Source organism: Arachis stenosperma, chromosome 9 (assembly GCF_014773155.1).
Source record: "Arachis stenosperma cultivar V10309 chromosome 9, arast.V10309.gnm1.PFL2, whole genome shotgun sequence".
NCBI lineage: Eukaryota > Viridiplantae > Streptophyta > Magnoliopsida > Fabales > Fabaceae > Arachis > Arachis stenosperma.
The window spans coordinates 10,848,924-10,865,630 of record NC_080385.1 but is presented as its reverse complement, the minus strand read 5'-3'; the positions used below and the strand labels follow the sequence as shown (position 1 = coordinate 10,865,630).

The 16,707-nt window shown below is 34.8% G+C and overlaps 1 protein-coding gene across 1 annotated transcript in view; it reads left to right on the top strand.

The window, feature by feature from the left end:
• The window catches only part of LOC130947679 (midasin), a 42,134-nt gene that overhangs the window by 9,961 nt on the left and 15,466 nt on the right, over positions 1 to 16,707 (top strand). Inside the window, exons 21-46 of the mRNA XM_057876381.1 lie at positions 145 to 450; positions 1,413 to 1,606; positions 1,691 to 1,781; positions 1,917 to 2,067; positions 2,871 to 2,944; positions 4,247 to 4,394; positions 5,119 to 5,217; positions 5,683 to 5,783; positions 5,908 to 5,997; positions 6,096 to 6,161; positions 6,385 to 6,549; positions 6,827 to 7,034; positions 7,163 to 8,055; positions 8,451 to 9,956; positions 10,041 to 10,209; positions 10,461 to 10,526; positions 11,137 to 11,225; positions 11,319 to 11,570; positions 11,669 to 11,804; positions 11,904 to 11,989; positions 12,075 to 12,169; positions 13,628 to 13,769; positions 13,876 to 13,965; positions 14,933 to 15,056; positions 15,237 to 15,391; positions 15,545 to 15,658. Coding sequence (XP_057732364.1) covers positions 145 to 450; positions 1,413 to 1,606; positions 1,691 to 1,781; positions 1,917 to 2,067; positions 2,871 to 2,944; positions 4,247 to 4,394; positions 5,119 to 5,217; positions 5,683 to 5,783; positions 5,908 to 5,997; positions 6,096 to 6,161; positions 6,385 to 6,549; positions 6,827 to 7,034; positions 7,163 to 8,055; positions 8,451 to 9,956; positions 10,041 to 10,209; positions 10,461 to 10,526; positions 11,137 to 11,225; positions 11,319 to 11,570; positions 11,669 to 11,804; positions 11,904 to 11,989; positions 12,075 to 12,169; positions 13,628 to 13,769; positions 13,876 to 13,965; positions 14,933 to 15,056; positions 15,237 to 15,391; positions 15,545 to 15,658 — 5,610 coding nt within the window. The remainder of the gene's footprint in view (positions 1 to 144; positions 451 to 1,412; positions 1,607 to 1,690; positions 1,782 to 1,916; positions 2,068 to 2,870; positions 2,945 to 4,246; positions 4,395 to 5,118; positions 5,218 to 5,682; positions 5,784 to 5,907; positions 5,998 to 6,095; positions 6,162 to 6,384; positions 6,550 to 6,826; positions 7,035 to 7,162; positions 8,056 to 8,450; positions 9,957 to 10,040; positions 10,210 to 10,460; positions 10,527 to 11,136; positions 11,226 to 11,318; positions 11,571 to 11,668; positions 11,805 to 11,903; positions 11,990 to 12,074; positions 12,170 to 13,627; positions 13,770 to 13,875; positions 13,966 to 14,932; positions 15,057 to 15,236; positions 15,392 to 15,544; positions 15,659 to 16,707) is intronic.

The following is a 16,707-nucleotide window of genomic DNA, read 5'->3' as shown; positions in this document are numbered from 1 at the left end:
TTGTTTTAATCATGTAGTAAGAGACCTGAGACCTAGTTTTGCTGTACTCACATTGTTTTCTGCAATAGTTCTATTTTCTGTACCCATTTTTCTTAATCCAAGTCATTTGTAGCATAAATCCTGATTTCTTGTTCTCTTCTATAGTTAGTTTCTTCTGACATAGAGCAAGCTGCCTCAACCCTTGATCTGCTTAATGGCATGATAAGGAAATATAAAGAAGGTCAAATTCAGATTCCTGATGTCAGCAGGGAAGATCTTTGTGCTTTTGAGCAGTTAAAGTTTGAGCTTGATGTCTTGCACCAGAAGTGGCAGAGCATATTTGAATGGCAGGATGGTCCCCTTGTAAAAGCAATGAGAGCGGGTGATCTCTTTCTTGTTGATGAGATATCTTTGGCTGATGATAGTGTACTTGAGAGATTGAATAGTGTGTTGGAGCCAGAAAGGACGCTGGTAAGTTAACTCATACTGATATTCTGTTTTTAACTTCCTTTTAGACTCATGATGTATCAAGTAGCACCACCTTTTTCTTTATATAGGATTGCTGATCACTGTTTTTCTGTTCCCTGCAAAGAAAATTAGGTGTGTTTCATTTGTGTTTTCATTTTCAGTATTTTTTTATTTTTAGAATTTTGTGAAGATAAAAGATAAAATAGGAGGGAAAAACAGAAAACAGGATTTTATTGTTTTCACTGTTTTCTCTTTTTCCTTTGCAAAGACCTGATAGCAGAAAATACTGAAAATTAAAACGCAAACCAAACACACCTTTAATGTTTGTGAAATTATATGACATGTGGGTTGTCCTATTCTATTCAAGTTATGATTATTTTCATGGTTTCCTATGGTGGTCAAGTAATGGAATGTTTTTATTTTTCTTTTGCTAAGGATGTCTCTTCCTCTTTTGCATATTCTTTTCTCTTCATAGAGTTTCTTCTTGTATGTAAAGAAATGTTGGTTGCTGCTTGCTGCCCACTCAGGAAGTACTTTGTGAAATGAAGAGGCTAAGCCTTACATCTTCTTAGGACTAATTGAGGGGTTGATAACTCTTTTTGGCTGCCAAAAGAACAGTTTTGAAGAAATAACGAACAGAAATTTTTTGAAGGGGGGTAAATTACCTCCTTAATTATGCCCTAATGACTGAAAAAAAATGGAAAAGGTATTTAAATGTGTGATAATGATAATGAGTGGGGTCTCATTAAGTCCGGATATCTTCTAGGAATGCTCTTTTAAAAGACAATGCTGTTGAGCATGAAGAGAAAAATTCCCAATACAAGCAAGAAACACAATTACATATTTTCTATGGCATTGGTTGCTGGTGGAAGGTGTTTTTATATGCATATGATCTTGTCATCAATAATTTGTTTGATTTGATTTTCACTATCTTTGGTTTCTGGGTGTTTGTTTCTTTGCTGCAGTCTTTAGCTGAAAAAGGAGGGTCTAATATGGAGAAAGTAACTGCACATTCAAATTTCTTTGTTCTTGCTACAATGAACCCCGGGGGTGATGTTGGAAAGAAGGAACTATCTCCGGCTCTGCGCAATCGCTTCACAGAGATATGGGTTCCTCCTGTTAGCGATCTAAATGAGCTTGAAGGCATTGCGCTGAGAAGGTACCTCTCTAAGCCTTTACTGTTACAGGATACAAATTTAGATATGCAGATATTTAATATTTGGTTTATTTGATTTATTTACAGAATTTCCAAGCTTAAAAATGCGGGAAACATAAAGGAAGATTATCGTGAAAGGCTCCTGGAAGTTGTTAATGCTATGATAAGTTTTTTTGAGGTATATTATCTTGATATATGCAGTTAATTTTGTTAATGGTGTTTATGCCTTTTTTTTTCTCCTATCAATTCCATCAGATCAGACCTATATATAGTGTTATTTAGCTTGTATTCATTACATAACTTTTCTTTTCAGTGGTTCAACCAAATACATCCTAGCAGAAGGCTTACTGTGAGAGATCTCATTTCTTGGGTTGACTTTTTGGATGTAATGGAAGAAACCTTAGGTCCCGAATATGCACTTCTTCATGGAATCTTTCTTGTTTTGCTTGATGGATTAAGTCTAGGTATAGCTTGCACTTATTTTATGCCTTCATCTTTCTCTGATTTCTCATTCAAATATATTTTTGCCATATTGAATATTTTTGTGGTGCTGCTTTTCTTTTAATATGTCTCTGGTGTCGTTTGACTTTTATCCTTTTAGAAATTCCATCTAGTATGACAAGGCTTGAGGGGTTATTCTTTTTTTATTTTGGTCTCATTTTAATCTTCTAATATGTTCTTATCTATATAAATGAAGTTCCTTTTGGTTTTAATGCAATGTTGATCCATGGATGCTGTTATATATTTGAGTCGTTAACTGTTGAGAAGTTGGTTTTCTTCTTTGCTTTTGATTCTGTTCATCTGAATGTTGAATTTCTGTTTATTTATTTGCCATATTAGAATCAGTTAAATTTCAATTTTGATGTCAGTTCTACTCTCATTCTATTTCTTTATTTTTTAAAAATGATCTCTTTTACCCCAAAAGAATTCTTCAACAGTTATGGTTAGTGTGGTGGTGATGGAAGTTGTTGACTGTTAAGGTTTTATTATTCACCAACAAATCCAAATAGCTGCATCTAACCGTAACTAGCTCGGGTACTAAAGATTGAATAAAATATCTAGTTTTCACTAGCTTGCATATGCCTGAAATGCTTCGAACGTTACAAGAATAAGCATCAACAAGATTGGGTGGACTATATAACATACTCGTTCCACAAGTCATGTATACAGTAACATGACATATTACATGCATTCATGCCTTTATGAATTGAGACGCTTTATTGTCCTCTTTCTTTCTCTCTATTAACAGTTGCTCATTTTTTTCCAGGCACTGGAATTTCAGAAAGGTATTCTAAAGAGCTAAGGGAGAGATGTCTATCTTTTCTTCTGCAAAAGCTGAGAGTATGTTCCTCCCTCTACGTTTTCTGTTGAAACTATATCTACCCTGTTTCCGTGCTCATCTGCTATACACTACCTGATTGCCTCTTGTCCATTTCCTTGCACATCAGTATTGGAATTGGTCACGTGATTTTATCAATCTTTATTGAAAGTCAAAACTTAAAATTCCTATAATCAAGTGATATAACATGGAGGATGTTCCCAATAAATTATCATTGTTTGAGCAATTTCAATGTGAAAGTATCAAAGAACATTTGGAATATCTTGTTATTGGTTGTTGTTTTGATATATTAAAGATATATTTATGTAATTACGTTCCTCTCAGTGAGGCAGATATAGGATGCAAGTCTGTAGTAAGCAATAGTGCTGTTAGTAACTTTGGCTGATCAAGTTAGAAGAATATACCCTGTAGAAGTTTTAACATTTATTATAGAGTCATGTACGTTGGTACATACTACTTTTCCTTATGCTAGCTGGTGTTAACATCTGTTTAATTTTCGGCATATTCTCATTACTGAAGGTTTACACTTTACACGTATGTTGTCAAACACCTAACCAAACATTGATCTCGCAGAACTCGTTCTTCATGTTCATATATCAAAACTGGTCAAATCCAGTGATGTTATAAGGATAATCTACGTGAAATGATATGAAATACATGTAAGAGTTAGTGAAATGTGCAAAATTAAGGAGCTTTAATCTATAGATTTTAAGTGTTTGAACTGGGTTGGTCCAAACTGTGCTTTGGTTTATTTTGCTTGGTTTGACACTTGGAACTGGTTTGGCTGTGCATTATTTTATGAATCATAATCATTTTGATGTCCAGTTCTTGATTGGTTAGACTGGTCTTCACCTAAATGATAGGATGCTAACCCATTGTCATTGGTGTTCTTTCTTGTCTGTCATGTATGTTTTCTTCTACACAATTGATTGCTTGCTTAGTGGCTTATCTGTTTCTGTTTGCTGTGCGTTTTGTAGATGCTGCTGATTGATTCTTTCAAAAAATAGCTTTTTAAATTCCAAAATAAAAATGCTGGAATTTTCCTTCTTCCTCTGCATGTGATGTAGTAGGATTTATTTCAATATCTGCTAAAATAAAAATATTGGATTTCTTTTGATGGATCGTAATGATTCCATGTTACGGGGCATGATAGATAACTTTTATTTTCATGTCGTGGGTTATTATTCTACATGTTACAGCACTATGATATATTTGGGACAAGGCTTTGCTCAATATTACTATTGTCTCGGATCATTATTATTCTGATTCAGTAGTTGTAAATGATGATTGGATTTTTGTTGCAGGTTGATGAAGGCAATTTGTTACATTCGAAGCTTTCAAGAATGGAAAGTTATGGATGGGGTGAATTTGCCACAACTTCAAATAACTTGCATATTGACAATTCTCAAATCGATGCTTTATTTGGCATCGATCCATTCTATATCAAGAAAGGTAATCATGTTCAAATGCCTACAATTTTTCATTTAGAGAGATAATGTTACATATCCCCTTATATTAATCTTATAAATTTATGTTATATATTAAGTAATAGGTGTATACAGTCTAGCCCAAACACAGTAAATAACATTCTACTTGTGTCTTATTTGGTGTCTGTTTGCGAATGCTCAGTTATCTTTAACTCATATTTGAGATGGTTTGTATAGCAATGCCTGACACTTATGTTTTCTAGCTTTAATGACTTCAAATGTTGTTATAGTTACATTCAATTTTCATTAAGGTTGCTGTTGTTTGAAAGTTTGTAATCGAGTATCTGTAGTGTATAAAAATTTTCAATTAGGTCTGAATGGTCAGCCCCCTATATTGTACAAATGTTATCTAACCTGGTTCCTTTAGTTTGAAAGTTTTGTTATTTAGAATTTTCAGAAAGAAGAACAACTTAATATCAAGCATCAAGAATTATTCACGGAGTTTTTAAAAGGGACTTGGTCGAATTAGAAAAGTTTAAAACTATTAAGGAGCTATTTCAAAATTGAGTTAAACTATATATATATAGTAGATGTGTTTTTTTTTTTTTTTTTCAAGTATGTTGAAGAATTCTTTTTTATCCTTTTGTAGTCTTTTACCATTACCAATCCCCCCCTCCCCCCAGTACTACCAAGTACTGATCAGATTGCTTTTTTTGGATTATTCTGTGACTTTCTGGTTATGCTTCTAGGTTCTGGCCATTGTGAGGATGGCTATTTTGATTTCAAGGCACCGACTACCCGCAAAAATGCCTTTAGAGTTTTGCGTGCGATGCAGCTTTCAAAGCCTGGTATGTTACTGATGTAGAAATAGTATGGTATGTTACTGATGTGGAAATAGTACAGCCAAACAGAACATGGAAAAAAACTATTAAACTTAGGCACTTTCACTGGGATTCAATAAGAGAGTCGGTCTTAAAGATAAAAAGTGACTTTTGATATTTAGAAGATAGTACTTCAACATCACAGCCAAGGCCCTATAGATAGCCTTCAAAACACAAGTTCTTATTGAGGACTTCCGGATGTGGGACTTCTAGGGTTAAATACCCTTTAAGTTACAAAATCATTTCCTAAATCATTCTATTGTAGGACTCATAACTAAAGTACAAAATAGTTGAAAATATTCATAAAACTGAACAATAATTATGTATCTAATGCATCAGTTTTCATTTGCATTGTATTTTCCAAAATTTCTTTCTGAATCTTGTCATCCAAACAATTGCATGTTTCTGTTTTAATTGACTTCTGGTTTGCAGTTCTACTGGAAGGTAGTCCTGGTGTTGGTAAGACAAGTTTAATCATGGCTTTGGGGAAATGTTCTGGGAACAGAGTGGTACGGATAAACCTATCTGAACAGGTGAGTAATTAGTCTTTTTTTGTGCGTTCCTACTTTACTGTGATCTATGGTTCTTCCTGTTTTCTTTGATGGGATAATTTTCACTTATGTATTATGATGATGATGATGTGCTTTTCTGCTGCAGACTGATATGATGGATCTATTAGGATCCGATTTACCGGTGGAAAGTGATGAAGGCAGGATGTTTTCCTGGTCCGATGGGATACTATTGCAGGTTAAACTTTTTGCCATAAACATTAACATGATCTAACATTCATCACCAGCTTTGACGTGTTACGTGTATTTATCTTCTTGTCTCTTTTGTTGATGCAGGCCCTCAGGGAAGGCTGTTGGGTTTTGCTAGACGAGCTTAATCTTGCTCCACAACCCGTTTTAGAGGTAAATTCCTGATCAGTTTTAATATCTATTTGGACCTCTTGTTCTTCATTCTTAACACAATTTATAACCATAGTAGTGCATTGTTTCCACCATAACTGTTCATTCTTTGTTTTTCTTTTTCTATGCTTCTTTGGGAATTAATGGTCTCTCTCTCTCTCTCTCTCTCTCTCTCTCTCTCTCTCTCTCTCTCTCTCTTATGGGTTTTAACAGTTTTTTTAATCAGGGTTTAAATGCTATTTTGGATCACCGAGCTGAGGTATTTATACCAGAGCTAGGAAATACTTATAAATGTCCACCATCGTTTAGAGTTTTTGCCTGTCAAAATCCATCACATCAAGGTGGTGGCCGGAAAAGCCTTCCAAGATCATTTCTAAATCGTTTCACCAAGGTATGCTGGCAGTATCTTAATTAGAGCTTGAAGGGTAAGGCTCAAACGAGCATAACTTACTTAAAATTTCAAAATTCCTGCTGGATTACTCGAGCTATATAATTCGAAGCATGTAAAACAAAGAGGGATACTATTTAACCTCTGGTTCGTATTAATGTTCTATTTCTTGTGTATGTCCTATTTTCTCGCATCTTGTCCAAACTGTAGTTGTCGGATAAGTTTTTTCTTTTGTTCTTGATTTGCAAGTTTTTCAGTTGAATTTTGTATTTGATGACAGGTATATGTAGACCAGTTAGTTGAGGATGACTATCTGTCAATTTGTGAATCAAAATATCCAACTATCCCCACACCTTTACTCTCAAAGTTAATATTATTCAATCAAAGGATGCATGAAGAGACCATGTTGCATCATAAGTTTGCTAAGGATGGTCTTCCATGGGAGTTTAATCTGCGTGATGTTTTTCGATCTTGTGAAATAATTGAAGGTCCAACATTTCTTTTTCCTTTAATACCATTTTGATACTTATGTTTCCCTGTGTGATAGATTTGTTTCTTTATCCCACTGATGGTCATCCTCATCTTTTATCTTAATATTTCCTTGTACTTAATTTAGGGTCACCCAAGCAGATGAGAGAATATTCTTTCTTGAACATTGTCTATATTCAGAGAATGCGTTCTGCAGCTGACCGCAAGGAAGTTTTAAGGCTTTTCACTGAGGTATTTGGGGTGACGCCGTTTATAAATCCATATCCTCATGTTAAGCTTGATTCAAGTCATTTAATGGTGGGGAATGCTACTGTTAAGAGGAGTCAAGTCCAGTTATCTGTGCCCAACAAAAGTAAGCTTCTTATACTTCCGGAAATTTGTCAAAGTTTGGAAGCTATTGCTCAGTGTGTAGAGCGCCAATGGTTATGCATCTTGATTGGCCCCTCAAGCTCGGGGAAAACTTCATTGATAAGATTGCTTGCTAATCTCACAAGCAATGTACTTAATGAAATAAATCTTTCATCTGCAACTGATATCTCTGAATTGCTTGGATCTTTTGAACAATATGATGCCCTACGTAATTTTCACTGTATTGTTGTTCAAGTTGGGCGCTTTTTTAATGAGTACAGCAATTTGCAATTGGAGGCTTCAAAGGAATTAATTTTTAGGCACAGAGATTTATGTAGGAGATGGACTACTTTCTTGTCCAGCTTGAACTTTGACAGCTTGGCTGCTTCTGCTTCAAATTATTTCGAAAACTGGAAGCAAGTTGTTTGTTCTCTTAGTTTGCTTGCTGAGATCATTGAACAGCTTAAGTTGAATTTAGAAAATAATCCTCTTCCTGTATCCTATTCAACCAAGGATCTAGATTTGGTCTTGAAGACAATTTTGAAGCTGAAAGCAGACGATCAGAAAAGATTGATTTCTACCAAGTTTGAATGGGTTACTGGATTATTGATAAAGGCTATAGAGAGAGGTGAATGGATTATCTTGGACAATGCAAATCTATGCAACCCTACGGTATGTGATGTCAATATTTAATAGTGATATTATTAATGACATTATTGAATGCATCATGCATGCTTTTTAAAGATATTATGTCTGCATAGATTTTGTTGTTTACTTGTGTGGTATATAATGCTTGTCAATCTGTATGATTTTCTCTCTCCCTTGATCTGATTGTTTTTCTACAGATACTGAAAGTGTGTCAGATACAACTGGTTCCTCATGAAATTCCTACATTTTGTTTTATCCCCAAGAAGCTTAAATTTATAGTGTATTGATTGTAATATTTCCTTGTTTTGATGGCTGTTTTGTTATTATTTTTAGCTAATGTAACTGAAATCATATTCCAGTAAATTTTTGAGTATGTATGTATCTAACTAGGTATTTTGCATTTTTTATTTGGTTTCCAGGTTCTTGATAGAATTAACTCTTTGGTGGAACCTAGTGGCTCAATTGTGGTCAATGAGCGTGGAATTGTTGATGGGAACCCCTATGTTGTCCATCCACACCCAAATTTCCGCCTGTTTCTCACGGTGAATCCCCACTACGGTGAAGTATCTCGGGCAATGCGAAATAGGGGTGTTGAAATATTTATGATGCAGCCTTATTGGGCATTGAATGATACAGGTGGATACAACTGTGAGAATGAAGAACTCAAAGATGTGAAGAGATTTCTTGTTTTGTCTGGTATCCCTGTTGCTCCAATCGTTGACTACATGGCAAGAGCCCACATTTATGCTAAGAAAGAAGGTTCAGAGATTAATGTTCGCGTAACCTATCTTGAGCTGTCGCATTGGATTCATCTTTTTCAGCAACTTCTTATGAATGGCTGTCATCCCATTTGGAGTCTGCAAATAAGTTGGGAACACACATATATCTCCTCATTTGGTGATGTTAAAGGAGAGAAAATAATAAATTTCGCAAAAACAGCGTTTTTATCCGAAAGTAATTTGTGTGGATATGGCTGTTATCCAGACTTTCCTTTAGGTTTACCCGGTGGATGGCAAGTGCCATTGAGGTTAGTGGATTATACATGCTACTCAAGAGAAGCGTGCACTAAACAAGATTGCATGTATCTGGAGTTTCTTGGTAGGCAGTTTGCTGCACAACAATATCAAATTGCTCGGAAAAAGTACTCAACAGCTTCTCCGCAAACTTCTCTTGCCTGTTGGAACCATTATTTTGTAGATATAAAGACATTTCAAGAAATTATGTTTCCAAAGTCTTCCAAAGTCTTTTTTGCAGAATATGAAAAGGAAACTGAAATTGACTTGGAGATGACAAATAAAATGCTATCCTTTGCTGCCAGCTGGACATTTGAGCAGGCAACTGAAAATGACTTTAAGTACTATCTGCTCTGGTTTAATTGGTTTGGTTCTCAGTTGCAGCCCTTCTGTCAGTTCTTCCATGACTTCATTAAGTTGATGAAGAAGATGATGGAGCATCCAATTTGGAAATACATTGCATGCCGTGACCCACTTGATTTTGGTTTGCAGTCAATTCCTATGTTGTCATTTGATTTAGTTGATTTGGTTGCATCGAATAGCCAAATTAACTATATCTGTAATGCCATTCGCTGCATTGATCCATTAAGGTTAACTTTGCAGCAGCAATATTCTGAGAGCGAGCATAGTTTTACTGATGGAGCTAGGTGCTTTGTTCCACTTTTGAAATCTCTTCATGTATTGGAAGATGAGTTCCTTAATAAACTTGTTACTTCAAGTCCTAAGCTAATTGAGTGTTCAACATTTGATTATTTAATACAGTCCTACACTAACCTTATTGAGGATCATGTGCTATTTTGGCAACACCTGATTTCTTCAAAGTTTGATCTATTGCTAATTTCTTGGCATTCTTTGGTGAAAGATGCTGGAAAACTAATGAATATCTGTCCAGAAGTGGTAGAGAATTTTCTGGTAAGATAAGCAGAGAACATGATAAATATATGTATTATTTTCTGTTTTTTTTAGACAATTGATTTTTTTAATAACATTCAATAGATGGAGAGCAAAAATTTGGAGGGGTATTCTTTTCCGGAAAAATCCTTGCTGTGGATTTATGGTGGTCACCCGTTTTTGCCCTCTTCCTCTGCTTTACATGATAAACAACAACAACTTCTAAACTTTGTTGAAAAGTTTTGGCCACGAAAGACAGCATCTGCTAATCAAGGTTTGCAATATTTCACTTTTTGTCTATATCTGTAGGAGTATTGCTGTAAAAATACTCTTGATTGCGATATCTTCGGTATTTGAATAATTTGATGACTGCAGTAGGTTATTGGTTTCTTTATTTGTTATTCAAGCCCTCTTGATCTTGAAAACATCAAAACTGGTTTAGTGGTTCATTGTTCTTTAACTGGAGTAGTTCTAGTGAAAAGTTCTAACCTTTGTAATTGATGTTTTGTTATTTAATTTTTGTAGAATCAGGACATCTCCTTGATGTTGTTGCATCATTTGATCAAGATCTTCGCTTTGGTGTGATGGAAGGTATATGGTTGGCTACCTGGTTTCCTTTCCCTGCTTTATTGAGTTTTGTATATTTATTTCCTTGTATGACTGATTTTGTACATTTTGTTCTTCTTTTGTGTGAGAAACTGAGAATGCTATATGAATTATAATAGAGACAATGATATTTATGGGCCATTTAGTCCGATTGGGTTACTGTCTCTTTTGTTTATCATCTGAACTTATATTGACAAATAGAATGATACATATGACTCAATATATACTGAATGGTTTGTTCTTGTTCTATGATGAATTTGGAAGTGTAAAATTGTTTTTGGCTTCGTACTGTAAAATATTTTTCCCTCTCAATCATGATGTAGCTTTAATTCCTTGGTTTAAAATTGTTTGGCATCTCTGTTGTGGTTTCCTCTCCATGTAGAAAGTGTTGGCTTTGTTTTGAGTAATTGGTTATTGGTCTATTGGGTTTGCAAGGTATACTCAGGAGTGTACATATTGAAATAACATGATGGATGTTTTTGGTACTACCTGTTTGCTGGTGTAGAAGTGTTAGTTATGTTCATGCCTGATTTATTGCACACTTGTTTATTTGTAAATGGATATCTTCAGATGTTCTCTTCTTTATTAATTACAGCTGTCTCAATGTCACCATTTATAATGGAGAAATGGGGTCATGATGGTGATGATCTGCAAATTGTTAAGCAGTTGGAAGAGATGTATCAGGTTTGTGCTTTTCATGTTCTCAATGAGGTCATGATGATAATGATAATGCACCTTTGTTTTTCTCTTTTAGTTCTAACTCATTTTGCTCTACAGATGCTGTTAAGAAGGTTTGAACATGAAAAAAAGAAGTTGCAGATGAATACAGGACACAGAGACTCTTCATCTGTTGTAGAAAGTTCTGCTTCTTGTTGTTCATTTACTCCCGAAATGTTGTTTCAAATGTCAGGATTTGAGAGTTTGCAGGATACATTTCCACCACTGGATTATACCAGTTTATTCTGGGATATGGAGTTGCTACAGGAGCTCACCTCAATTCACTGGGATGATTTCAAAGGGGCAGACCGAGTAATACGATCACTATTTTTATTTTTATTTCCTCTCTTTCTGTTGGGGCTTCATTTGTTGTCTGTTTTATTGACTTGGCAAATTTGGCTACCTGTTAGATTATGGACCATCTTACAATCAATCTGGACAATGCATTAAAGTTTTCATTGCGTTTATCATCAATCCCTCCACAAATGTTTTCTCCCCAAAGAAAGATATTGTGGATCCTGAGTGAATGGACCTCGGTGGATGCAGGTTCGTGCAAAACTGCTGCTTGTTTCATATTATCCACTTTCTCAAATATGGCATTTAACCCTCTTCTACATCCCTTGGGGTATGGGGGGAATGTTGCAGGGATTAAGAAGATTGCAAGCTTTATTCTAGAGATGTGGTTTACGTGGCATGAATCATTGTGGATATGCTTTCCTGAATTCATTAAGGTATGTGCAAGCGTACATTGTTTCTGTAAGTTGTCCTGCTTGATATGCAATTTTTTTACCACTCATGATATACGGTTTTACGCAGAATTTCTCAAAGGTTGAAGGTTTTGATGTAAGCAGTGTTGCTATACCCCCCATACTCGTGCAGCCCGTCAATGCATCGACTGTCTTCCATATCACGTGAGTACAGTTTATGCACCATAGGGTTTGAAAGATAGGAGGACAATTCTTGACCTTTTTATAATATATTTTTATATTTCAAATTTTGGCTTTGTTTTGTTGTCTCAAATCTTGAGCAGACCTATCTTTTTGGTTGCAGAAGAAAAGTTTGCATTCTTAGAATAATTGAAGTTTTGCACATTGTTGAAATTTCAGATAGGATTATTATGTAATGAGAATAAATGATGAAAACGAGAGAAAGGTGACTTAAAGGTGCATTGTTCATTGTTATATACTCCTCTCAGAAGCTCACAGGAGATCATTACTTTAAATTTGAGGAAAGCAGATATTCTAATGTAGTAAATCCTTGAGAAATTAATTTTATGGGGCTAAAATGAGAGGTTATATATTAGTTTTCAGGAAAAACTGTTAAGTCTTTAAGACACCAAAATCATATAGATTCAGACTGTCTTCCTTCCTAGAGCACAAGTCAATCATCAAATGAAAACTTTTTTTCCAAAGCACCCAAATAGTTGAAGCAATCATGTTTTTTTTTTTTTTTTTTTTTTCAATAGAATTCTATATCATAAAGATAAGGATGAGAAATATCCCCTTTAGGTTATCAAAATTAGAAGATAAGAAGAATCTCCAGTACCATGTTCCCAAAGGGAAAGATGCCTTGGTTTCCCGCCCAAAGGAACAATTTCACAATCAACTAGAGTTGCAAGAGTATACTATGGGCACTCCTCAGTTTGACATCCAATTAGAGCACTAAGAGTATATAGAGGTTGAAGTTGTTGATCATAGCTGTTTTGTCTTCAGACGAGTTGGTTTTCAGCCAAGGATAGAAAGAATTCCAGTATAAGGAAAATAAAGAGTAAAAAAGGCTCTTACAATAAGGGGGCGCATTAGAGATACAATAGTTCATGTGCCTATTCTGATAAGCTTTAATCTTTTGGGACAAATAGTTTCATGACAAGGATTAACAACAGTAGAGCCTTACACTGCTTGATGGAGTTAGCTATATAGATCAAATAATGCCATTGTGTGGCTATCTTTGATCATGTCTATACGTAGCCTATTTATGTTTATATCTCTTTTGATAAGTTCTATAGAGTCTCCTTGTGTCTCCCTCTACCCAAAACTCATTCAGCTAGCTGCCATCTTATCCACCCTCTTGACTTGATGCTTTTTTTAATCTTCTCAAGGCATGCCCATACCACCTAATGTGAGAGGTTTGGACTCATGAGTAATTCAAACAGTAATTCAACTCTGGATATCTCTACTGATGCTTAAACACTATTATTTCATTTCCTGGATATCTAAGCTTTTAGGTTCAGACTCATGAGTTGTTCAATACCTAGCATGGATATTAAAAGTTTCTGAACTCCTTATAATGCCAAATAAGCACATAAAGCTGTTTATTTTTCTACTGAATTCGTTTTTTTTTAAAATATTTTCTTGGGGATCATGATTCAGGAGAAACACTCATGCTATCAAGGAACTTCCAGTGCAATGTCATAAGTTTAGAGTTACAATGTCTAATTTGTGGCGTTGCTCTTGTCATGGACCTGATCTACCCAGTTTTCTTTTATTAGCGGCCCGTGCTCTTTTTCAACAGGTTTTGCTTTACTCAATTCTGCAGTGATTTATGCCTTACGTTATTATTTCTTAAATTCATAAATAGCTTGAAAAGTTCATGAATTTATGGGTTTGCTTAAACGTAGATTGTCTATGCGCACAAAAAATCTTTTGATGTGGATCAGTTCGAAGGAATCAAGTCTAGTTTCTGTTCTTTAGAGAATAATGCAGTCACGGTATGTTTATTTTATTTATTATGCTTTTTGTCAGTATTTTATCTTTTTATTTTTTAATAATGGCATTACAGTTGAACGAGTATGATAGCTGATGTTTTTTTTTAATGCGGTTGGAATTGATTGGCTGATGCTTTATTACCTTTATTATATAGTGCTCATTTGGATGTACTGATATATGTAGCAAATTGAAGTTGGAAAATCTAGGAACACCAATGTACAGATAAATTTATCTTCAAACTGATTCTGTCAATTGGCAGCATGGATTATACTTTCCAGAGTGAATATTTGGAGATATATTTGAATGCAACATTAGCTAGTATAATGATTGATATTAAGTTGAGCATTGTATAATTTGATTTCTTCTTTCACGTATATGATAGAATAGGACAACAGGTTATAGAATACTGGTTTTCTAAAATGAACGAATGCTGTCGGACTGGGATATGTCGTCTTTTCTATTTATTCATGTTTGGGTCATTTATAGCGTCTTTTTCCTTTATTATGAATATGTATGCACAAGTTCCCAGTATTTACCAGAAGATTGCGAAAAATGACTCTAAAATGCTGTTAGTTCTAGTAGGCTTATTATTTAATGTTCTAGCTCCTCAATATTTTGCTCTACTACTTGTAAAACTAGCCTTTTAAATTGAGGTAAAAAGTTTCATTTGATGTTAACTGAAATAATCCTGAGCTTTAGCTTCTGTAATTAGATGGTGTATCTCTAGCAGATAGCAACTATGTTTTCTTTACATCTGGGACTATGAATAAGAATGACCTTGTTGTAATGATGAAATAAATTTAAGACAGAATGAGGAACTCAACTTGAAATGTGTTATTGATGCATTTTCTGTTTCATGTTGCTCTTTATTTGTATAATGTTGTGTGGTGGTTCTGTATGGTTTTTTGAATTGTTGATGCTCGGAGTCCAAGCTTATGTTCTATACCTCATTCCCTTGAATGAATGTAGGAAGAAGGAATCAATTTGATGAGCACTCTCATTGCTTCTTCAAGCCACCATAGATTGAAAAACTCAGTGTCCAAAATCATTGTTCCGCTGCTTAGTGAGCTGTATCTTCAGTCTAATTCTGATGGTAATTATTTGTGCTTATATATATATATATAGGAAGAAAATATAATTCTTAAGCATATAATTCGATATTATGTTGTATTTTGAATCTATTACTTTGACATAGTCTGGTATCTGTTAACTATCTTTTCTTTTTCTTTTAATCTCTCGTGTATATTTAACTTGAGCTATTTTTGTGTCTCAGATTTCAGTCATAGCATTGGTTGTGCATGGGTACATATTGGAGGATTACGCATTCATCTGCTGCTTAGCAGCTATAATGTTGATCCTGCCATTAAGTACTCTTGCAAGTATTCTCATATTGAAGAAATGGCATCATCACTTGAACTTGAAATTCAGGTACTAGAGTCAACTAATTTGATCAAGATTGTCTTCTTCACTTTGTAGCAGCTAATCGTTCTTGTTTGTTTGTTATTTTATGATTTGTACTCCTATGTACTTAATCTATTTGTCTTCTGGGTGAATTGGGTTATAATTATTGTTTTCTTTCAGGTGCGGAAAGAATGTGGGTATTTATCAGGACAGTTTTTCACAAGAGAAGCTGATAAAAGAAAGGCAGAAAGGCTAGAAAAGCTTCAAGCAGAACATATGCAGCTTCAAAGAAAGGTTTCTAAATTATTTCAATTTTGTTTCAACTTTCCAAATTTATTCCATCCAAAATTTTAACCTTTGAATGATGTGAATATAATTACTGCCTTTCAGCATTGTGGTATCAAGATTTTTGTTTTGATTAAGAGATTGGTACATATCTAATTCTGATATCCATGCTTGGGTTATCAATAATAAACCAGGGTCAATTTTATTGGCATAAAATTTTCATCTCCTTTCAGGTCAAATGTCCCCATAATCCACATTATGGTATTTTTCCTCCCAATTATGTTGAAATCATAGAAGTCCTTTACTTCCTATGCATACTATTCTTGACATTGGTCTGCTAACTGATTTTCTCCTTCACCCATCACTTGTATTTGATAACCATTGGGTTGTAGTTCACCCATCTTTGTATAGCCAATGCCATCAAACTTGTACGCTTATTTGCCCGATGGTCATCTAGCATTGCACTACAGGAGGATGTAGTGTTGTTTATGGTGGCAACTTGACGACAGTCATGGTGGTGGCTATGGTGCTGATCTTCAAGTGGCAGTAATGCCGACCTTCATGGTGCTTGTGGTAGTTTCTGGCACTTGATGGTGGTGCCAATGACACTGATTGACAGGGGTGGTGGTATTGGGGATTGATTAATGGTAGTGGGATGGTGTTGTTCAAGGTGGAGTAGTTGAATCAGATTGATGGTGGTAGCATTACTAGCTATGTGCAGTGGTGACTTGTTCATGGTGGTTTTACTTTTATTTTGTTTCGATTTTTTACCGAACAAGTTGAAAGGGATTTTTTCTTTTTTGGCCATTAATAACTAGTTAGTTTCTCCCTTAACTTTTGCCCCTCTAAAATTTCAGGGTGTACCAATAGCCTTAATAATTTAGTTGGGAATATACATGGTATCAAGTTATTCTTTGAACATTTGTGTCTTTGAACATCAATTTGGTTTTTCATTATTTGACATGAAATATAGTCTTGCACTTCAATTTTGTTCTTTAATGGATATCTTATATACACTAAAACGAAACAAATTTATTATAAAAATCTTCAAGGGGCTG